Here is a 22,078-nt window from a genome sequence, read left to right as displayed (position 1 = left end):
GGGAAATAAAGCGGGGGCGCAGCGGGGCCGGGGCTGCGCCTCGGGGAAATGGGACCTTGGACTTGGTGCAGTCGGACCCGCTGTGCCACCGGGCCAAATGGGGTCAGGCTGCGAGGGGAGACAGCCCTGGGGCTGTGGGGGGAGTGGGGCGGCTTTGGAGGTGTTGGGTTATGGGATGCTGTGGGTTATGGGGTGCCCAGGGTCGTGGGGTGCTCTGGGATATGGGATGATGTGGGTTATGGGGTGCTCTGGGCTATGGGATGCTGTGGGTTATGGGGTGCCCAGGGCTATGGGGTGCCCTTGGCTATGGGAAACTGTAGGTTATGGGGTGCTCTGGGCTATGGGATGCTGTGGGTTATGGGGTGCCCAGGGCTGTGGGGTGCCCTAGGCTATGGGATGCTGTGGGTTATGGGGTGCTCAGGGTTGTGGGGTGCTCTGGGATATGGGATGCTGTGGGTTATGGGGTGCCCAGGGCTGTGGGGTGCCCTGGTCTATGGGATGCTTTGGGTTATGGGGTGCCCTGGTCTATGGGATGCTGCAGGGTATGGGGTGCCCAGGGCTATGGGGTGCCCTTGGCTATGGGAAGCTGTAGGTTATGGGGTGCTCTGGGCTATGGGATGCTTTGGGTTATGGGGTGCCCTGGGCTATGGGATGCTGCACCATATGGGGCAATACCAGGCTAGGGGGTGCCCTGGGCTATGGGGGTGCCACACAAAGCAGGTTCAGAGCTGCCCCCAGCCCCTGGCACAGGAGAAGGAGCCCGGGGCTGGCTCTTGTCCCCCCGACACCGTGTCCCCAACCAAAGGGCTCCGGGGGGGCCACCAGCGGGGCCTGGACGTGGCCCCTTGGCCACCTCCAGCTGGTGCAGAAGCCCTGGGCACGCTCCGGGGCTCACTGGGGAGCTTGGGGGGCTCAGGGTGGTCTTGGGGGGGAGGGGGCACAATTTGGGGGCAGAATCCCTCCAGCAGGGTCCCCCCGTGTCACCCGATGGAGAGCCTCGTCCTGCACCGGGGGGGCACAGAGAGTGGGGGCTTGGGGGGGGACAATGGGGACAGGGATGGGGACAGGGGCACGGGAAAGGGGCAGGAGGTGGGGAAAAGGATGGGGAAAAGGGATGGGGACAGGGGAAAGGGGTGAGGGCAGGACAGATGGGACTGGGGGGCTGGGAGGGGGGAATGGGGACAGGGACCGGGGGAAGGGGAGAGGGAAAAGGGGAAAGGGGACAGCGGGAAGGGACGGGGACAGCGGGAAGGGACGGGAACGGGGACAGGGAACAGGGTTAGGAGCAGGGAGCGGGGATGGGGACAGGGGACGGGAACCGGGACAGGGAACGGGGACGGGGACAGCCACGGGGACGCCCCCGCATCCCTCCATCCATCCATCCCCCCCCCCCCTCCAACCCGTGTCCTTTGCAAGCCCCGGGGGCTGGCGGCGGGGAGACAAAGGCGGCAGGAGGCAGCCGCCCCCCGCGCCCCCCCCCCCACGGCCCCGCGTGTCCCCATTGTCCGCGGCGGGGGGAGGCGGGGACCGGGGACCCCCCCCCCCTTTCCTCGTATCCCCCCTCCCCACTTTGGTGCCACAGCGCCCGGCGCTCCCGTGTGGGTAGGGGGGGGCGCTCGGAGGGGCTCGGGGCGCGGCCGGGCGGAGCGGCCCCCTCCCCACCCACGCCCCCCCCCGCTGCCTGCCTTCCTCCCCCTCCTCCTCCTCCTCCTCCTCCTCCTCCTCCTCCTCCTCCTCCTCCTCCTCCTCCTCCTCCTCCTCCTCCTCCTCCCGCCGCCCTCCCCTCGCACTCGGTTCCCCGCTCCTCTCCTCCCGCACGCCCGGCCCGGAGCGGGGCGCACGGAGCCCCCCCCCCCCCCACCTCTCCCCCGACCCCCCCCCCCCGGTTCCCGGTGCCGGTTCCCGGTGCTGTCCGGTGCTGAAGGCTCCCGGCCCGACCCCGCCATGCCCCGCTCCTTCCTGGTGAAGAAGCTGAAGGCGGACGCCTTCCCCGTCGCCGGGGTCCCCGCGCCCCCCTACGCCCCCCTGGAGCCCCCCTACGCGCTGCCCGGCCCCGCCGCCGGTGATGGTGAGTGCGGGGGCCGGGGGGGGGGAGGGGGGGGGGGCTCCGGGGCTTGCCCCCCCCCCCCACACCCCTTCCCCGTGCTATTGTGTGAGGCAGAGGGGAAGGCGAGAAGGGGGGGTCGGGGGGTGCCTGGGGTGGTTTTGGGGGGCTCCGGGGCGCGGGGACGCGCGGCAGGGGCAGGGCGAGGGGGGCGTGATGGGAGGGGGTCCCCCCGCTGTGTGCCGAGGGTGGGAGCCGGGAGGGGGTCGGGGGGGGGCAGGGGGCAGTGTGACAGCATCGGGGGGGCTCGGCCCTGATGGGTTTGTGCCCCCCTCTCCCCAGGCCGGGGGTCACCCAGCCCAAGTTGGTCCTTGGGGACGCGTCCCCTCGGTGACAGCGGCACCGTGGGGGGCACCCCTGGCCGGACCCGGCTCCCCCAAATTTAGGGGGTTGTGGGGCTGGTTCCTTCGCACCTCAAGTTATTTTTTTTTTTGGAGGGGGGGGCCACAAAGCAGCCGGGGGTGGGCAGGGGCCGGGAGCAGGCTGCTCGCCCTGCCTGCGGCTTTCATTGTTCGCCGCGGTGCCCCCAGCCCCTCGGAGAGCTCGGAGCAGGCTGGCACCTCCCGGGGCGCACAGCGGGAAGGGGGGGGGGTGTGGGGAGGGGGCAGTACACCCCCACACACACACAAACTCCCCAGCACACTGGGAGGGGTGCGAAGGGCTGGGCAGGAGGGGTGCTGAGTCCCCAGAGGGTCCCCAGAGCCCCGACCTGCGAGGTGACACCGGGCAGGGCTCTGGGAGCCACCGGTGCTTGGCAGAGCCCCCCCGGAGGGGCAGCCCCGGGGTCTGTCCTGGGAGCAGGGAGCAGGGAATTTCATCCCAAGCCATGTCCTGGACGGTCCCAACTGCTCGGGGACCCTCTGGATGCACAGATGGGCCTGATCCTGCCACGCAGGGTTGCTGAGCTCCCCCCCTTTCTGCCGCTCGCTGCTCCCCAAAAAAGGGGCTTCAGCCACCAGGGCAGGGGTGCGATGCTCGCCAAGAAAGGGGGGGGGGTCCTCAGCCCCCTCCAGCCGGTGGGGAGCCCGAAGCTGGTGGGGGGAGGGATGTGCTGCAGCTGGGCAGAAGCTGCCGACGCTGCTCTCCTGGAAATAACCTTGCTGCGTGCTCGGAGGCAGCGGGAGAAATTGCTGAGCAGAGCGCTTTCTGCACAGCCCGTGCGAGCGCACTGTCAGCACGGCGAGGGGGGGGGGGGGGCTGCCTCACGGACCCCTCCCCACCGCAGCACAGGGACCCCTGGCCTCGAGGAGACAAACCAGCCGCGATGGGGGGGTCCCACGGGCACGAGGGGGCCGGGATCGGGACTGGTTTGCAGGGTCCCAGAGGGGGGGAGCGTGCACGGTGCCCTGGTGGCACACATCGGCACCGAGCCCCTGCCCGTGGCAGAGCCCGCTGTCCCCAGCAGCAGGGCTGCAGCTGGCCCTGCACACAATGCCAGGACCAAGATAGGGACCCCAGGGTGGCAGCTGTGTCCCCCCCCCCTCGTCCTTAGCCACCGGCCCAGCAGGGAGCCCCTCGGAGCACGCGGCGCAGTGCCCACGGTGTGCTGGCAGCAGAGGGACGGGGACATCCACGTGGCGCCTGCTGTGGCACGGGGAAAGTGTCACCTGCACGGAGGCGTGCAGCAGTGCCACACGGGGTGACACGGAGCCCCCCCCGGCTCTGGGAGCGGACTGCGGGTCCCTGTCCCCAGGGGGAGCCCAGGGTTAGGGCGCAGCAGCCTCCGGGTGCCACGAGAGCTACATTCCCTGGGGGCGATGGGGGGAGATGGGGGTGACCTCCCCAGGCCCTTTTGTGCTTGCCTGCCCCAGTGGGATGATGTGGATGGGGGCTGACAGCCCTCAGAGGCTGATGGATCTGGGGGCTGTGTAGGGCTGCAGCCCCCCAGGGCACCCAGTTCCCACCAGCCCCACTCCCTGGGGCATCCCCACGGGCTGGGTCCCATCCTGCTGGCTGAGCCAGGCCAGGCTGAGCCCTCGTGCAGATGAGGACGGGGGAACCTGGTGGGGGGCACCTCGGTTTGCACCCCCGTTGGGCGTTTTTGGCTCCAAGCGGGGCTGGTGCACGGGGCAGAACCTGTCCCTGGCGGGGGGGGGGACGGTGACCCCGTGGTGTCATCCCCACAGGGTACCTCCAGCACTGCCTGGCTCCCTCCAGCTACGACTCGGACAAGAAGCGGGGGCTGCCGGCGGCACCCCCACCGGACCCAGCCTACGCCCCCGGGCAGGAGGAGTACAGCGACCCCGAGAGCCCCCAATCCAGCTTCTCGGCCCGCTACTTCCACGGGGAGGCGGCGGTGACGGACAGCTACTCCATGGACGCCTTCTTCATCACCGACGGGCGCTCGCGGCGGCGCGGCGAGAGCCAGCGGCGCGCCGGCCACCGCCACTCCTGCCCCGAGTGCGGCAAGACCTACGCCACCTCCTCCAACCTCAGCCGGCACAAGCAGACGCACCGCAGCCTGGACAGCAAGATGGCAAGGAAGTGCCCGACCTGCGGCAAGGCGTACGTCTCCATGCCCGCCCTGGCCATGCACCTCCTCACCCACAACCTCAAGCACAAGTGCGACGTCTGCGGCAAGGCGTTCAGCCGGCCCTGGCTGCTGCAGGGCCACATGCGCTCGCACACGGGCGAGAAGCCCTTCGGCTGCTCCCACTGCGGGAAGGCGTTCGCCGACCGCTCCAACCTGCGCGCCCACATGCAGACCCACTCCGCCTTCAAGCACTACAAGTGCAAGCAGTGCGAGAAGACCTTCGCCCTCAAGTCGTACCTCAACAAGCACTACGAGTCCGCCTGCTTCAAGGGCTCCGAACACAGCTGTGCAATAGGGAACTAGCCTCCTCCGACACCCCACCCCGAACCCAGCACCCCCACCCATCCCGTCCCATCCCTGTGCCGTCCTGTGGCTGCCTGGTGGCTGCAGGACGCGTGCCCCCAGCTCCCAGTTCCCCCCCCCCAGGAGAAGGGTGCCCCCACACCCCCAGGAAGGGCTGGGTTGTGCCCCCGTGCCCCCAGCCCCGTGCCCCACAGCCAGGCGGGTCTCTCTGTGGGGACTCGCCCAGGACCCTCTTCCCCCACCCCGGCACAGACCTCTCCCCCCCCCCAGCTCCTGATGCTTATTTATTTAATTTATTACTATTATTTATTTAGAGCTGCTGCTTCTCCTCCTCCCGGGAAGCGCCGGGGAGGAAAGACGCTCGCTGCTCCCCCCCCACACACCCCCCCAGGAGCAAAAACCTCCCCTGGTCCATACCAGGGATGGGACCGTGGGCCGAAAAGCCAGGACCGATGGCTCGGCAGGACAGACGGACACCTGCCTCCGAGCCTGGGACCCGCAGCCCAGGCCCCTGCCGTCCCCCCACCCTCATGGGAGCAGCCCCGGGGCAGGACCCGCACCCGAATCGCGGCCCCACACCCCCCCCATCCCCTTCTGGGGCTGCTGCTGGCCCCCCCCCGGCCAGCCCCCAGCCCCCCAGGAGGAGCGGGTCGGTGGTGCCGCAGAGCTCGGGTGAGTCTATTTAATCGCTCTTCTTATTTATATTATTTATTACTTACCCTTTTCACTATTTATTTGCCAAGACTGGAGGGGGGGGGGGGCGCCGGCCCTTCCGCACGGCTCGCAGGAGGCAGCGGCGCCCCCGTGCCCGGGACAGAGCTGCGGGGACAAGGATGGGGACGGGACCCCGAGAGCCACCGAAAAGCGGGCACGGAGGCGGGGGCGACGCCAGGAGGCCGAGCAGCCCCCCCCTCTACACCCCACAAGCCCCCCAGCGAGGCCAAAACCGCTCTCCTTCATCTTCCTCGGAGCCACGGGGGCCCGGTGGGGGCACCCCAGCCATTCTATGCAACCTCCCCGCGGACCCCCCCGGCCCCGCAGCGAGCCACTTCCTACCTCGGGCCACGAGCTGCCACGGCCCCCCCCCAGCCCCTGCTGACCCCCGACACCTTGGGGGTTCAGCCCAGACCTCGCGTGCCCCCCACGCCGTCTTCCTCCCCACGTAGTCTTCCTCTCACCGTGGCCGCGGGTCCCGAGGGCACCGTGGTGGCCACCCCGCGGGCACGGTGGCCACGCGCCGCGTCCCACTCAGGGGGACATCGTTTCGTGGTTTCCCCCCCCTGGGGTGGCGCCGCCCGTCCCCGGTGTGTACATAGCGGACACCACAGCAATAATTTTTCCGTGCATGATCGATTTTTTTTTTTTTTAATTTTTAAAATTTTTTTTTTGTTTTCTGCCCGGTTTTTGGATTCGGGCGGCCGCAGCGAGACGAGCCCGACCGAGCTCCAGCCGCCCGCGGTGTTACTTGTAATGCAATTCAGGGATAAAAAAGGGATTTCTGCCACTACCAGGGGTGTCTCGGGCCGTCTGTACGGGGCTGGGGGGCGGCAGGGGAGATGGGGGGGGGGGGTCGTCGAGGGGTGCCCCCAGGGCAGCCGACAGCACCCGGCTGGGGAGGAGCAGCAGAAAGCAGAGGGCTGGGGTCAGTCCTGGGGGGAACCCCAGCAGCACCCAAGCAGTGAAGGGCCCCCCCAGAGCCCCTCAAACCCTTCCCCATCACCAGCAGCCCCCCCCCCAGTGGGCAGGAGACCCCCCTCCAGTTGGTGCTGCCATTTCTGGGGCCGGTGCCCCCCGGGAGCTGGGCAGGGGCTGCAGAAGCGGGGGGCTCCTGGGGTCTCACCCCCCTGGGGGGGGGCGCAGGGCTGCAGAACCCCCCCAAAAACACCCTCAGACGTCGTAGCCGGGAGCAGGACCTGGAGATCCTGGGGGGGGGGCGTCCAGCTCGGGACATTTGGAGGTGCCGGGGAGGGGGGGCGCAGACAGGGGATGGGACCCCAGCAGGACCAGCGGCCGGGGGGGGGCCACTGCTCCCGGTGCCCCCGGTGCTCCCGGTGCTGCCGCTTCACGGTGACTCTGCAAAACCCCGGGGGGGGGCGGAGGGGAGCGGCCGGGGCGGAGCGGCGGGGCCAGGAAGCGGCGGAGCGGCACCGGGAGGGGGGGGGGCAGCGGGACCATGGCTGAGACCGGGACCGGGACCGGGATCGGGATCGGGATCGATACCGGGATCGATACCGGGATCGATACCGGGAGCGGGAGCATCCACACGCAGCACATCGCGGCGGTGCACAACGTGCCCATGAGGGTCCTGATCCGCCCCATCCCCTCCGTGCTGGACCCCGGCAAGGTGCGGAGCCTGGTGGAGACCCTGCAGGTAGGCAGCGGGGTGGGCAGGATGAGAGACCCGGGGGGGGCACAGCGCGGTGAGCCCCCCTCCCCATACCCCTTTCCGGGGGTGCCGGGGCACTGCTGGGGAAGCTCACGGCTACGGGGCTGTGTCCATCCCCCCCCCTTCCCCATCCCCATCCCCAGGAGGATCCCGAGCGGGTGCCCCCCATCGATGTGCTGTGGGTGAAGGGCAGCCGGGGGGGGGATTATTTCTACTCCTTCGGGGGGTGCCACCGCTACGCCGCCCACCGGGAGCTCAACCGGGACACCATCCCCGCCAAGATCATCCCGTCCACCCTCAGCGACCTCCGCACCTACCTGGGCTCCTCCACGCCGCAGCTGCTCTAACGGGACCCCCCCCTCCCCAAAAATCCGGGACCCTTCCCATGGGGGTCCCCCGAGGTCCCCCCGTGCGTCCGATCCGCGGTGAGCATCCCCGGTCCTGTCCCTGCTGGGGGGGGTGGGATGGGGTCGCGATGGGATGGGGTGGAGGTGGGATGGGGATGGGGTCGGGGTGGGCGCACCCCAGTCCCGGTAGGGCGCACGGGGGGGGTCCTGGCTCCAGGGGGGCGGCCGGCAGGTGGCGGCGTTGTGCTGCGGGAATGGGGCCGGGAGGGGCGCAACTGGGACAGCTCCGAACCGGGACAGATCCGAAACGGGACAGCTCCAAACCGGGACAGCACCGAAACGGGACAACACCGAGCCAGGACAGCTCCAAACCGGGACATCTCCAAATCGGGACAGCTCCGAACCGGGACAGCTCCGAGCCAGGACCTCACCAAACCAGGACCTCACCAAACCAGGACCTCACCAAACCAAGATCTCACCGAACCAGGACATCACCAAACCAGGACCGAGCTGTGCCAGAGCACAGCCCAGCCACGTCCCCAAACTTCACCCTACAGCTCCGGGCTGACCCCACAAGAGCCTGCGCCTCGCCTGCCCCCCATCCGCCTGCCCCATCCTCGGACGCATCCTGCGCCCCCTTCCCCGTGGGGCACATCTCCGAGCGGCGCTGCGGGGACCCCCACTCGTGCTCCGGGAATAAAGGTGCTCAAAGCCTCGTGGCTCTGCGGGATGGTGCTGGGGGCAGAGAGGGGCAGGAGCAGGTATGGGACGGCGCAGGGCAGCGGGGACACGGGGCAGGAGTGGCACCGGTGACAGCAGATGAGGGCTTGGGAACGGGGACGGGTGCTGAGCCAGGAGCCAGGATGCTGTCGGTTCTGTAGCCACGTCCTCGCCCCCCGTGCAGGCTGGAGGAGCCACTCTGAGCATCCCCGGGGCGCCTCGGCATCCCTCCGAGCCTGGAGCCGTGGTCCAGGGAGGGGAAAGGCCACTGAGTCACCCCCCCGTGCCGTGACTCAGCCGCGGCGCTGGGACAGGAACCGCGTCCGGACGCCTCTGCCCTCGCTCTGCCCCCTTGGCCACGCTCCGTGCCGGCCGGATCCTGCCCCCCCCGGGGCACAAAATGAGCCTGGCAGCGGTGGGGGGGGGGACACGGGCAGGGCAGCGCTGCCCCACGGTGCTGCCCGCGGCACGGGGGAGGAAGGGCAGGGTGGGCTGGGGGCTGCACGAGGGCAAGGACCCGGGTCCTGGGGGGGGTCCGGGGCACGGCTGCGCTGCATGCGCCGCATCAAAGCCGCCCCCGCCGGGAGGAAGCCCTGCAAGCGCTCGCGCCGAGAGCAGCCCTGGGCTGCGGCTCCCTCATGGGCTATAAATTTCTCCGAAGAATTGTGGCGTGCTAAAAAGTTTCCTCTCCTTAGATCGCAGAGGGGGGGGGGAAGGGATGAGGTGGCAGCTCCGTTGGTAGCGCAGGAGGTGGATACGGGGTGTCCCCAGCCCGCTGAAATGGGACCCCCGGGGTGGGGAGGGGTGGGGAGGGGTCCTCGCCCAGCACCCAGGGCGTCTGGTGGGGGCTCTGCTCACCTGGCACGAGGAGCTGCGCCCTGCGCAAGTGGCAGCGGGGTGGGGGGCAGAGCTGCGACCCCAAAAAAAAACAAAAATCCTGCACCCCACGGGGGCTTCTCCCAGCTGGAAGCCCCCCTGGGGACCCTCTCCAGGCCAGCGGGCGCCCGGCGGCACCGCTCGGTGCGGGGAGCATGGATCAGCCCTGGGGCTGCCATCCCCGCAGCGGCTCCGTCTGTCTGTCTGTCTGTCCGTCCATCCATCCGTCCGTCCGTCCGTCCCTCCACCTGTCCCCCTTTCCCTCTGCCTGACCCTCCAGGAGGGCTCCGGTGTCGCCGGCTGACAGCCGATCCCGGCTGCCTCCAATCCATTCGTTCCAGGGCAGGAACAAAGGCGCTTTGTGGGCTCCCTCCCTCCCGCTCCGGCTCTGGGCCATGCTGGGGAGGGTCCCGGCTCCGGAACTGGGACAGACTTCCCCGCACGACAGCCGTGTAATGCCTTCCAGACCGGCCCGCAGGTACGGCCCCGTAGGGCGGGTGAGGGACAGGGCACCCCGTGCTGCCCCGGGCACGGCCACCGGCTTGGGGACCTGCTGGGAACCGCTGCCACCAGCAGCAGCCCCATCCCCGTGTCCCCATCCCGGTGTCCCCATCCCACTGTCCCCATCCCAGTGTTCCCATCTCCGTATCCCCATCCTGTTGTCCCCATCCCTGTGTCTCCATCCCCATGTCCCCATCCCACTGTCCCCATCCCACTGTCCCCATCCCGCTGTCCCCATCCCAGTGTTCCCATTCCATATCCCCATCCCGGTGTCCCCATCCCTGTGTCCCCATCCCCATGTCCCCATCCCGCCGTCCCCATCCTGGTGTCCCCCTCCCAGTCGCTCAGGGCAACTCCTGCAGGGAACCCTTGCTCCATTTCAAAGGGTTTCTCAAACCCCGTCCTGCTGGGCAAGCCGAGGGCCCAGCACCACGCAGCCGCTCCGCTGTCCTTCCCCACCCATGGGGTCTCCAAGGACCCACGGATTCACCCGCTGAGGTTCACAAGTAGGGGCAGCGTCCCCTTGGTGAGACCCCGGCCCTCTCTGCTCTGCACTGCCCAGTTTGGGCCCTAAATTGGGAAAAAGGGCACGGGAACAGGCAGAGGGGTCGGTCCTGGGCACCCCCTGCTGCAGGGGGGCTCACGGGGTGCTGGGGATGTGTGGGATGGGATGGGATGGGATGGGATGGGATGGGATGGGATGGGATGGGATGGGATGGGATGGGATGGGATGGGATGGGATGGGGAGGTTTGGGGTGGGATGGGGCAGGTTGTGGATGGGATGGGGAGGTTTGGGGTGGGATGGGGAAGTTTGGGGTGGGATGGGGAGGTTTGGGGTGGGATGGGGAGCTTTGGGGTGGGATGGGGCAGGTTGGGGATGGGATGGGGCAGGTTGGGGATGGGATGGGGAGCTTTGGGGTGGGATGGGGAGGTTTGGGGTGGGATGGGGCAGGTTGGCTGCAGCTCCTCCAGCCCTCAGCAGGGCCAGGCACAGCGTCCTGGCAGCCACATGCTCGGCGCGGCCGCAGGGTCTGGAATCCATTTGCCTCGCCGGCAGCGGTGTTTTCCCAGCAGGGCTGGAGCAGCCCGGTGGGGCGGGGGGCAGCCCCGGCCCCCCGTGCCATCTGCTCCCTGTTTATTTTCCTACACTTAACTATCACCTCCCGGATAAACACTCCCCAGAGCGGGAGGGCAGGGGGCACTTCCCAGCGAGCGCTTGGGGCTGCCGGCCTCCCGGGCCTTTTGGGACACCCCAAAACCATCGACCTGGGGGCTGCGGGGCTCGGAAACGTGCGTGGGGCTGCGGGCGGGTGCTGTGCACACCCACAGCCGTGCACACGCACGCACACGTGGCGTGTAAGTGCACACACACTCGGGGGCACGTGCTCACATACCCGTGCGCGCACATCCGTGCACCATTGTGCGCGCGCACACACGCGTGTACAGCCACTCACCCGTGCCGTGCACACTCACACGCACTCGTGCACACTCGTGCACACTCGTGCACGCTCACACACTGCCCCTAACGCACACGGAGCCGCCCCAAAGCCTTTTGCTCCCTCCCTCCCCGTGTCCCCACGTGCCTCATCCGCCGAGGCCGCTGCCGGCCACCGGCACCCCGCGCGTGGCCGTGCCCCCGGGGGCACCCGGCGGGGTTGGGGGGGCTCGGGGTCCCCTCCCCTGCTGTCCCCCCCCCCCACCCCGTCAGCTGGTGGCCATGTGTGGGCGGCAGCACCTGAGTACACAGCCCCTGCCATCCGTCTTGGCGCTGTCAGGGCCGGGGTGGGGGGGCCCCAGCTCACACCCAGCGGGGTGCAGGCAGGGCGCCCGTTTTGGGGGGGGGGGGAGGTGGGCATGGAGATGGGGGCTCCTGCGGGGTCTGTGGGGTCTTTCTCTCCCTGCTCTGCTCAAGAGGAGGCGCAGCCAGAGCTGTGTCCCCCCGTTGCAGCCCCCCAGGGATCATTAGCAGCCCCCCCCCCGATCCATCCACCCCAGTCTCCCTGCCCTGTGCAGGCACCTGCCCGCTCCCCATGCCCCATGAGGGGCTGTAGGGCATGGAACCGGCAAGGGCAACGTCACCATGCCCCCACAGAAACCCAAAGCAGGCTGCACGCCCCCCCCCCAGCCCTCCCAGCCCCCCGATGTGGCCCTCGCCCCCCCCGCAGTGTGATTTACAGGCTCTGCGCAGGCGGACAAATGGTGAAGGAAAACAGGGCTGGGGCCCCACGGCGAGGGGCTGCCCGCACCCCGCGGGGGGCAGAGGGGCCGTTTGCTGCCATGGGGGGGGGACACACAGCGCAGGCCCCCCGGCACAGCCCCAAAACACGTGGGGACAGCCCAGAGGGGACCCTGCTGCCCCACAAGCTCTGGTCCTGATCCACAGGGCTTTGGCCGTGGGGCTCTGGGTGCCAGGACCCCCCCCCCCCCAATCCCTCTCTCCCTGGGTATTTGCAGCCTGCCCGCTGTGCCCCCAGCCCCCAGCAGCTCCCGGAGTTCCCCCTTTTTGCCTCATTCCTCCGTGGGGCTGGTGGCCAGATGGGGAGCACGGCCACCACCGGCCCCGGTCCCAGCCCAGCAGCTCCTGCAGCCACGTCCCCAGCAGCCCAGGGCCATTTGCCCGGGGCCAGGTCCTTCTCCCCTTTTGCCTCCCCTCTCCTGCTGCCCCCCCCCGGAGCTCAGGACTTGGTTTTCCCAGAGCCAACAGGACGAAACGCTCCGCTGCCCGTGCCCCTGGCAGGGTGCGGGGTCCAAGGGGACCTCGTCCCTGTCCCTTTCTGGACACACGGTGCCAGCCCTGGGGACACAGAGGGCGAGGGGCTGCGGGGCTCAGCCTCACCTCACGTCCCCAGGGCACAAAACTGTCCCCGTGGGCCGTGCCCCCCCCTGGCTGATGTCCCCCCCGGTGAAGGAACCCGCTGCCAATCCTCCAGGGGCCTCCCGGTTGAGCCCCATCCCAGCTCCCATGCCCTGCGGGACCCGCTGCTGGCAGGGGGACATCAAGGACCGGGGGGGGACCCTGAGCAAGGCATCGCCCCGCAGACCCCCGGGGGGGGCCGGGCTCGGGGTCCGGTGCCCCCCGCGGCACAACCGGGAGCGTGGCACCGCGGCGAGACGGAGCGGGGCCAGGGCGCAGTGGCCACGGCCAACGCTTGGCTCCGGCCAGCCGGGGCGAGGAGGACGCTGGCCTCCTGCCTGGTCCTGCTGGGGGCTGGCTGGGGGTGGGCTCCATCCGCAGCCCCTCCCCGGCCATATAAAAGCCGGTTCCCCCCGCGGCCGGCCGTCCCAGCCCCGCTCGGACGCAGCAGCTGGCGGAGAGAGAGGCGGCCGTGCCGGCGGCGGCGGCGGGGGACGAGGGCTCCCCGCGGCATCGGGGGCTGCCCCCGACGGGGAGGGGGGCACCGGCCATGGCTTTCACCATGCTGCGCCCCGTGGCCGCCCGCGTGCTCTACCCGGACCTGGGCATGCTGTCGGAGGACGAGGAGAACCGCAGCGAGAGCGACGCCTCGGAGCAGTCGCTGGGGTGCTACGAGGCCGTGGAGGCGCGGCGCAAAGTGGCCCGCAAAGCGGGGCCGGTGGTGATGGTGAAGCAGAGGCAGGCGGCCAACGCCCGCGAGCGGGACCGGACCCAAAGCGTCAACACGGCCTTCACCGCCCTGCGCACCCTCATCCCCACCGAGCCCGTGGACCGCAAGCTGTCCAAAATCGAGACCCTGCGCCTGGCCTCCAGCTACATCTCGCACCTGGCCAACGTGCTGCTGCTGGGCGAGGGCTGCGAGGACGGGCAGCCCTGCTTCAGCGCCATCTACGGCGCCAAGGGCGAGCTGGAGAGCAAGCAGCCCCGCAGCATCTGCACCTTCTGCCTCAGCAACCAGCGCAAAGGGGTGAGCTGGGGAAGGGTTTAAAGGGGCTCGGCACGGCCCCCTCCCCAAAAAGGGGTCGGGGATATCCGCAGCTCCTCGTGGGGCTGAGAGGGAGAGGAGGGAGAGGGAGAGGGAGGGAGGGAGGCTCGGCGCGTCGCCGGGCTCCGGTTCTCCAGCCCCCGCCGGAGCTCGCGGCCAAATCGTGCTCGGGGCCGCACGCCCACAGCTCCCGCTGGCGTCAGAGGGCCGGGCTGCTCCCACACCTCCAGGCCCGGGCCGCGGGGTCTCGGGGGGTTCAAGTCACCCCGGGGCTGGGGGCACGAGGATGGGGTGGGATGGGATGGGATGGGATGGGATGGGATGGGGTGGGAGGGAGCGCGGAGCTGGAGGGCTGTGCCCGGCTCAGCCCCGTCCCCATCCCTGCTTTATCCCAGTCCCCATCCCCGTCTCATCCCTGGCCCTGTCCCCGTTTTATTTATTCCCATCCCCTTTTTATCCCCGTCCCCATCCCCGTTTTATCCCCATCCCCATCTCCTCCCCATCCCCGTTTTATCCCCAGCCCTGTCTCCTCCCCATCCTCTTTTTAACCCCATCCCCATCTCCTCCCCATCCCCTTTTTAACCCCATCCCCATCTCCTCCCCATCCCCATCCCCTTTTTATCCCTGTCCCCATCCCCTCCCCATCCCCATCCCCATTTTATCCCCATCCCCGTTTTGTCCCCATCCCCTTTTTATCCCTGTTTTGTCCCCATCCCCATTTTATCCCCATCCCCACGCCCCTCCAGCCCCTCCTGGTCGTGGCAGCAGCCCGGTGCGGTGATGGAGCAGAGCTCAGGGCGCCCTGAACGCCCCTGCAGGGGTCTCGGTGCCCCCCCCATGAGCACAGCAGCGCGGGGCCAGGGGCTGCAGGGTGACCCCGGTGCTGTCCCCAGCTGGCACCCATGGGTGCGGGCACCGTCCCCACGCAGAGCCCACCCTGCCACCCACACCATTCCCCTGCTGCAGGGCACGGGGCTGGTGCCCCCCCATAGCCCCCAGGACACCCCCAGGCAGTGGGGGGGGGGTGCTGAGCCCCGGGGCAGGGGCTGCGGACCTGTCACCATCCCCACGGGACCCTCGTTGTCCCCTCGGGTCACCCGGAGCAGCGGCCGTTGGGGCTCTTTCGTTTTCTGCTGCTCCCTTTTTAATTATTGTTCCCGTTCCTGTCCCCTTTCCCCTCACCCCCCCTCATTTGGCTGGACCCCGCAGCCCCCCCAGCCCGTCCTGGGTGTCCCCCCGCTGGCCTGGGACCCCCTGCAGGGGTCGGGAGCTCTGGTGGCACCCAGGACCTTGGGGACAAGGTCACCGAGCGTCCCCAAGGTGCCCCCGCTCTGCACCTCCTGGCGCTGGGGCAGGGCTGGAAATGGGCTGGGAATGGGCTGTACTGGGCTGGGAATGGGCTGTACTGGGCAGGGAATGGGCTGTACTGGGCTGGGCTGGAAATGGGTTGGGCTGGGCTGGAACTGGGCTGGGCCATGCTGGGTGGTGCTGGGCTGAGCCGTGCTGGGGCCATACTGGGCTTTGGTGGGTTGTGCTGGGGGATACTGGGCCATACTGGGGGATACTGGGATGTGCTGGGTGACACTGGGATATGCTGGGGTCTACTGAGTTGTGCTGGGGGATACTGGGTGGAACTGGGGGACACTGGGCCGTGCTGGGTGACACTGGGCCGTGCTGGGGGATACTGAGCTGTGCTGGGGGCTACTGGGCGGTACTGGGTGATACTGGGCCATGCTGGTCTGTGCTGGTCAAGCTGGCTGGGGCCAAACCCTCACCCATTCGGGGCCGTGTCCCTGTGGGTGATGGGGACGTGGGGACCTTCCTGGGACCCCGACCCCGCTCCCACCCCACAGCCGCTCACGGGGCACCACCACGTCCGTCCGTCCGTCCGTCCGTCCGTCCACCCGCGTCCATCCCAGGCAGCGTTTTGGCACGGTTCCTCCCCAAATTCTTTGGCACGGTTCCCCCCCCCAAACACTTCAGCACGGTTCCTCCACAATACACCCCCTTCCCCCGGAGCCGTGCACCCCCCCTCTTCCCCTAAATCCCCCCTCCCCAGGGACCCCCGGGCACCCCGCTGCCCCGGCGCCCCGCAGCTCTCCCCTCCTCTCTCCGCAGGGCGGCCGCAGGGACCTCGGGGGCAACTGCCTGAAGGTGCGGGGGGTGCCCCCGCTGCGGGTGGCACGGAGATGAACCGGGGCCGCGGGCACCCCACCGGAGACAGCGGTGGCACAGCCAGCCCCCAAAAGACCGCAGCGGGGAAGGGAGGCGACGGAGCCCGGCGGGGCCGCGGGCTGGCACCGCACCGACGCCGGCACCGGCACCGGCACCGGCACCGTGGCCGGGAGAGAACTTGTTGGGGGGGGGTTGGTCCCAAAACCCCTGGGGTTAAAGGAAAAAAGTGGGGGGGGACCCGGCTCAACGAGCAGCCCGCGTGCGGATGGATGGTGGTGGCGACGCGCTCGGGGAGAGGGGGACGGCGGCGCGGCCCCGCGGGCGCTCTGTGTGCACACGCAGCCGCTTGGAAAATAAAAAAAATATCTTATTTTTCTGATATGATGCTGCCTGCCTGCTGTCCCGGCGCGGAGTGGGGTTCCCAAAACGGCCACGGCCCCAAAGCCCTGCGCCCAGAGCAGCTCCGTGACTCTGTGACATGGGCAGGGCGCAGCCACGCGCTGTCCCCGTGGTCCTGTGGGTGTGAGACCCCTGGCACAGCTGTCCCCGTGGCCCCAAACCCTGCAGATGGCTCTGGTCCCAAAAGGGTTTGGGTTGTGGAGAGCCACAAGGTGGTCAACACCAGGCTGTGCTGTGGGATGCATGGGATGGATGGGGTGGATGGGACATAGGGGGTGCATGGGGTGCATGGGGTGCATGGGATGCATGGGTTGTATGGGATGCATGGGTTGTATGGGATGCATGGGGTGCATGGGGTGCTTGGAATGCATGGGGTGCATGGGATGCATGGGTTGTATGGGATTAATGGGATGAATGGGGCATTTGGGGCGCATGGGATGCAGGGGATGCGTGGAACACGTTGTGTGCATGGGATGCGTGATGCATTTGGGATGCGTGGGATGTATGGGATGCGTGGCGCATTTGGGATGCGTGGGACCCGTGGCTGTGCCACGGCTCTGCCACAGCGCCGTGGTGCCCAGGCGATGCGTTGGGGCTCATCTCACTGCTCCTGCCCCTTCTTCTTTTTGGGACACCGCCACCGCCACCGCCACCACCACCACGACACGGCTGCAGCAGCAGCACCTACACGGGGTCAGGCGGGGACACGGGGGGGTTCCCAGCCTGCTCCCCCCCCCCCCCCCCCAGGACCCTACTCGCCACGGGGAGCTGAGCCTGGGAACAGCACCGGGCTCGGGGGCACGCAGCCCCCAGGGACCCCGCGTCCCACGGAGCCGAAGCAGCTGCGGACGGGGCTTGGACACGCCGGGGGTCCCCGGGGCATGACCCCGGGGCAGGAGGGAAGCAGGGGTGCCCCCGAGGGTCCCAATTTAGATTAGGGGCGACGGTGGGAGCCCTCTGGCACCCCTCGGCCCCCCGTGAAGCGGGGCCGGGCTGGCTGTGACCCCCCCCCCCTTTTTCCAATTCCCCCCCCCCCGGGTTTGATTTATGGAGCTGACAGCGCAGCGCAGCTGTGAGAGCGAGTCCCAGGCAGGGAGCGGGGTGGGTGGGAGAGGTTTGTTCTCAGCGTGTCTAATGCGTCCCAGACCCCAATAAACAGCCGTGAGATTCTCCAAACAGCCCCGGACACAGAATCCCTGCCCTCGGGTTTATCGGGGGGCAGGGGCAAGGGCAAAGGGGGGGGGGGGGCACGCAGATGAAAGGGTTCGGTCCCCACCGGGCTGGCCGGGACCCCCCCGTGTGCCCCCCGGTCCCTGCGGTGCTGAGCTCGGTGCTGGGCCCGCTGCGCCCCCCCCTCCCCATGTCCCCATGCTGAGGGTGGGGGTCCCGGGGGTCCCGGGGGTCCCAGCAGCACGAGCACGGGTCCCAGTGTGTCCCCAGTACTGGGCCCGGTGCGTGTCAGGCGTCCCAGTGGCTCTCGGGGACTGGGGCTTGGGCACCAGTATGTCCCAGTGCCAGGGTGTTGGGTCCCAGTGTGTACCAGTGCAGGGTCTGGGCATCCCAGCAAGTCCCAGTGTCAGGGTCTCGGATCCCAGCAAGTCCCAGTGCAGGATCAGCGCATCCCAGTACGTCCCAGTGCCAGGGCTATGTGTCCCAGTGCAATATCTGCACATCCCAGCATGTCCCAGTGCTGGAGCATTGGGTCCCAGTAAATCCCAGTGCAGGATCAGTGCATCCCAGCACGTCCCAGTGCCAGGGCCTTGGGTCCCAGTGTGTCCCAGTGCAAAATCTGCACATCCCAGCGCCAGGGCCACGTATCCCAGTATGTCCCAGCACCTCCCAGTACCCAACCACGGCTCCCAGCACGTCCCAGTGCCAGCAGCCCGCCCGTCCCAGTGCATTCCAGCCCCTCCCAGTGCAACCAGAGGGAAACGGTGACTCAGAGGCGCCGATGGGAGCCGGGTGCCCACCCTGGGGGGCCGAGCGGGGGGCACCCATGGGTGCCGCCAGCCCCGCGCCGCGCCGCCTGCCGCGCTCCCCTCCCATCCTCTCCCCTTTCCTGAGCGCCGACCCCCTCGGAACGGCTTCTTGGCCGCCCTCTCTGGGACAGGAAGGTGTCCCCGAGCCTCAGGAAGGAAAAACACTCAGCGCTGAACCCACAAACACCGTCTCCGAGGGGCCGGGGCTGGAGGCGCTCCAGGCCTGACATCACCTGGGAACTGGAACCAGGACCGCAGCTGCACGCCGCGCCTGCTATTTGGATTTTTTAGTTGTTTTTTTTTTATTTTATTATTATTTTTTTTTTTCTTTAACTCGTGTTTTTAAACGGTCTTTTTATAGATCTGTTTTTTTTTGTTTTTTTTTTTTTTTTCTTTTCCCTGCTCCATTCCCCTCCCAAATATTTCAGCCTCTGTTTCAGCACTGTAACCTTGCCGGGCCGGAGAGGCAGGAATGCAGCGGGGCCGCGGCCGAGCTGCCGGGGGGGGCTCGGCGTGGGGCTGCTGGAAGGGGCTGGGATCCACCCATGGGATCCAGCCCCGGGATCCAGCCCCAGGATCTATCCCTGGGATCCAGCTCTGGGATCCAGCCCCACCCAGGATCGATATTTGGGATCCGTCCCCAGGATCCACCCCAGATTCCAGCCCCAGGATCCAGCCCTGGGATCCAGCTCTGGGATCCAGCCCTGGGATCCATTCCCAGGATCGATATCTGGGATCCGTCCTCAGGATCCACCCCAGGATCCACCCCCAGGACCCATCCCCAGATTTCACCCCCAGGATCCATCCACAAGGACCCATCCCCAGGATCCACCCCTGGGATCCACCCATGGGATCCAGCCCTGGGATCCAGCCCCAGGATCAAGGTCTGGGATCCACCTCAAGATCCATCCCCAGGACCCATCGCAAGGATCCATCCCTGGGATCCATCCTCAGGATCCATCCCCAGATTTCACCCCCAGGATCCATCCACAAGGACTCATCCCCAGGATCCAGCCCTGGGATCCACCCCCAGGATCCACCCCTGGGATCCATCCCTCCTCATGCCCTGTGCCCTGGCAGCCCCTCTGTGCTCTGCCCGGAGCAGGGGCTCAGGACGCAGCCCCCAATCTTGTCCTAAATGGCCCCAGAGCGAAGCTGGCCCCTAAAAGGGTCCCCAGGGGGTGGTGGGGAGGGGAATGGGGGGCAAGGACGAGGGGTGGGTGGGATGGGATGGGATGGGATGGGACGGGACGGGACAGGATGGATACCCACCCCACAGCCCCTGTCCCCCAAACCTGCCACATCCCCCTTGGTCCTGTGGAAGGAAAAAAAGGGACCGAGGCACCCCCGGAGCACCCCCCCAGCTCCTCACCCCCCCCCCATGACCAGCAGAGCCCTGGAGCAGCCGAGCCCCAAAATCCCCCAAATCCCCCAAATCCCCCCCCAAATCCCCCAAATCCCCCAAATCCCCTGCGTCCCCTGCATCCCCCAAACCCTCCACATCCCCCAAAATCCCCCAAATCCCCCAAACCCCCCGCATCCCCCGCTGCAGCCACCCCGTGGCTCCCTGTCCCCGTGTCCCCCCGTGCCCCCCGTTCTCCCCCGGGGCGCGGGGGCCCCCCCCCCAGTAGGGACAGGGTGTGAAGGCGCAGCGGGGTGAACGCCAGGTTAATCTCCCGCTGGAGCTTCCCTCCGCAAACAATAAGACAATGCCCGGGCCGGGGGCCGCCTGCGTAAACCAGCGGCGAGGAGGGGAAGTTGTAATATTTGGATTTAGCCCTCGGTAAATTAAGGGAGAAAAAGGAAAAAGAGCTAGGGGGGGGGGTAATCAGAGCGGGGCTGGCCCCGTGCCCCGCACCACGGCCCCAAAGGGTTCGGTCGGGTTTGGGGCTGGCCAAAACGGGCAGGTAGAGGGGATCTGGGGATCCTGGGGGTCCTGGGGGTCCTGGGGGTCCTGGGGGTCCTGGGCATGGCCCCGGTGCCGTGCAGAGCCCGGGGTTGAGGCTCGGGGTGGTGCAGGCACGGCGTCTCCCGTGGCACGAGAAAAGGGATCGGGGCCAGCGGGTTATTTTAATCCAGACCTGCTCCAGCTCATGGGAAATAAAAGCCCCGTTCCTGCAGCTGGGGTGGGCCCCGGGGGGCTCGGGCACCTTCAGCTGACGGCAAGTGGCAAGGAGGGATAATAGGATGGGGGTCCCCCTGGGTGTAAGGGACCCCTCGGACCCCAGCCCCAGGAGCTGTGGGCACCCCAAATGCAGCGTGCTCCATAGGGAGCTCCATAGGGAACCAAGAGGGGCTCCTTGTGGGGCCGGGGTTGGCTTGGCCAAATCGTGGCGATGGTTTGGGGGTGTCGGGCTGGCCCCCAAACGGGGTCTGTGCTACGGGATCCAGTGGAGTGCTTTGATTCTGTGACCCCCCCGAGCAAGGTGTCCCCTCTTCGGCCACCACCGGGCCACGGGGGCACCCGGGGTGACCCCAAAACGTGGTTGGGGCAGGTGGGGGAGAGGTGAGCAGCGGGCAGGGGCGTGTTGGAGCCCTTCGGCACGGAGCCACGCGTGCCTGGAGCCCGTTTTCACCCCCCCACCCCCCCTTTTTTTTTCCCTGCCAGGAGCTGTTATCAGCGGCGACGACCCGGAGCGGTCCCATGGGGCACCTCCAGCCCTTCCCCTCCACCTACCCCATCTCTCTCCCGCTCCGGCCCACGTCAATGCGGCCGCGAAGGTGTCGGAACAATCGCCTGACAAAGGGTTATTTTTAGGGGCCGGGGCTCGGAGCGAGGATACAGCCCGGCCGCTGACAATGGGGGGAAGGGGGCCGGGCTTCCCCCCGTGACCGCTCGGCAGCAGAAGGCCCCGTAAGATTTCCTCGATGACCCTAGGCCCGTACAATACAAGGAAAGCACAAGAGGGAGATACCCCCGCCAAGACGAGCTGCTCCTTTACCTAATGGCAGTGACCCCGGGGCTGAGGGGGGCTGCGGGAGGGAGGGACACCCGTGGGTGTGCGGCTCGCCACGAGGCCGCGGGGGCTCGGGCACGTGGGCTCCGAGTAGGGTCCTAAGGGCAAGGGGCTGGGGGTGAGGCTGAGCACGAGCCCCCCGGCCCCATAGGATGGCTGCTGGCACCGGGTGTGCTCCAGCACGAGGCCACGCGTGTCCCCAAGCAGGGGGCACGAGTTGGGGTGCAGCCCTACAAGGGTGGGGGTGTGGGGAGGGCTCGGTGTGGTTTTGGAGGGGGCCAGGCTGGGTTTTAAGGTGTGGAGGAGTTGGTGTGAGGGTGGAGGTGGGACGGGGTGAGCTGGGAGGCGTCTTCTGGCCTAGGTGGTTCTGGGATTATGGGATTCGGGGATTCGGGGATTCTGTGATTATAGGATTCTGTCGTTCTGGGATTATGGAATTCTGTCATACTGGGATTCTGGGATTCTGTGGTTCTGGGATTCTGGCATTCTGTGAAAATAAGATTCTGTCGTTCTGTGATACTGTGATTCTGGGATTTTGGGATTCAGTGACTCTGGGATTCTAGGATTCTGTCGTCCCATCTTTCTATGATTATGTGATTCTGTGGTTCTGGGATTATGGGATTATGGGATTCTGTCATTCTGTGATTTTGTGATTCTGTCATTCTGGGATTCTGGGATTTTGTGATTCTGGGATACTGTCATTCTGTGTTTCTGTGATTATGTGATTCTGTGGTTTTGTGATTGTCATTCTGGGATTCTGGGACTTTATGATTCTGGGATTTTGTGATTTCGGGAATTTGTTACTCTGGGACTTTGTGATTCTGGGATTCTGTCATGCTGTGTTTCTGTGGTTCTGCGGCTCTGGGATTCTGTGGCTGTCATTCTGCGATTTTGTGATT

At 67.7% G+C, this 22,078-nt stretch overlaps 4 protein-coding genes across 4 annotated transcripts; all 4 read left to right on the top strand.

Annotated features, from left to right (window-relative positions):
* Nucleotides 1-1,944: 1,944 nt before the first annotated feature.
* SCRT2 (scratch family transcriptional repressor 2) lies at nt 1,945-4,940 on the top strand (the record flags this gene model as incomplete). Its single annotated transcript, XM_082773644.1, has 2 exons — nt 1,945-2,068; nt 4,231-4,940. 2 exons carry the CDS (start codon nt 1,945-1,947, stop codon nt 4,938-4,940), a joined length of 834 nt encoding a protein of 277 aa, XP_082629770.1.
* A 2,173-nt stretch (nt 4,941-7,113) lies between these two features.
* SRXN1 (sulfiredoxin 1) lies at nt 7,114-7,768 on the top strand (the record flags this gene model as incomplete). Its single annotated transcript, XM_082773579.1, has 2 exons — nt 7,114-7,311; nt 7,470-7,768. The coding sequence occupies 2 exons, from the start codon at nt 7,114-7,116 to the stop codon at nt 7,671-7,673; spliced, it is 402 nt and encodes a 133-aa protein (XP_082629705.1). The 3' UTR covers nt 7,674-7,768.
* Nucleotides 7,769-7,862: 94 nt separating this feature from the next.
* LOC309884457 (uncharacterized protein) lies at nt 7,863-10,368 on the top strand. Its single transcript, XM_082773424.1, has 2 exons — nt 7,863-8,375; nt 9,611-10,368. Exons 1-2 carry the CDS (start codon nt 7,928-7,930, stop codon nt 10,342-10,344), a joined length of 1,182 nt encoding a protein of 393 aa, XP_082629550.1. The 5' UTR covers nt 7,863-7,927; the 3' UTR covers nt 10,345-10,368.
* Nucleotides 10,369-12,887: 2,519 nt separating this feature from the next.
* TCF15 (transcription factor 15) lies at nt 12,888-16,187 on the top strand. Its single transcript, XM_082773137.1, has 2 exons — nt 12,888-13,651; nt 15,788-16,187. The coding sequence occupies exons 1-2, from the start codon at nt 13,175-13,177 to the stop codon at nt 15,860-15,862; spliced, it is 552 nt and encodes a 183-aa protein (XP_082629263.1). The 5' UTR covers nt 12,888-13,174; the 3' UTR covers nt 15,863-16,187.
* Nucleotides 16,188-22,078: the final 5,891 nt, after the last annotated feature.

Source organism: Aythya marila (assembly GCF_965140915.1).
Source record: "Aythya marila genome assembly, chromosome: 16".
Lineage (NCBI taxonomy): Eukaryota > Metazoa > Chordata > Aves > Anseriformes > Anatidae > Aythya > Aythya marila.
The sequence above is the reverse complement of the archived record's forward strand: the minus strand, read 5'-3'. Positions and strand labels throughout refer to the sequence as shown.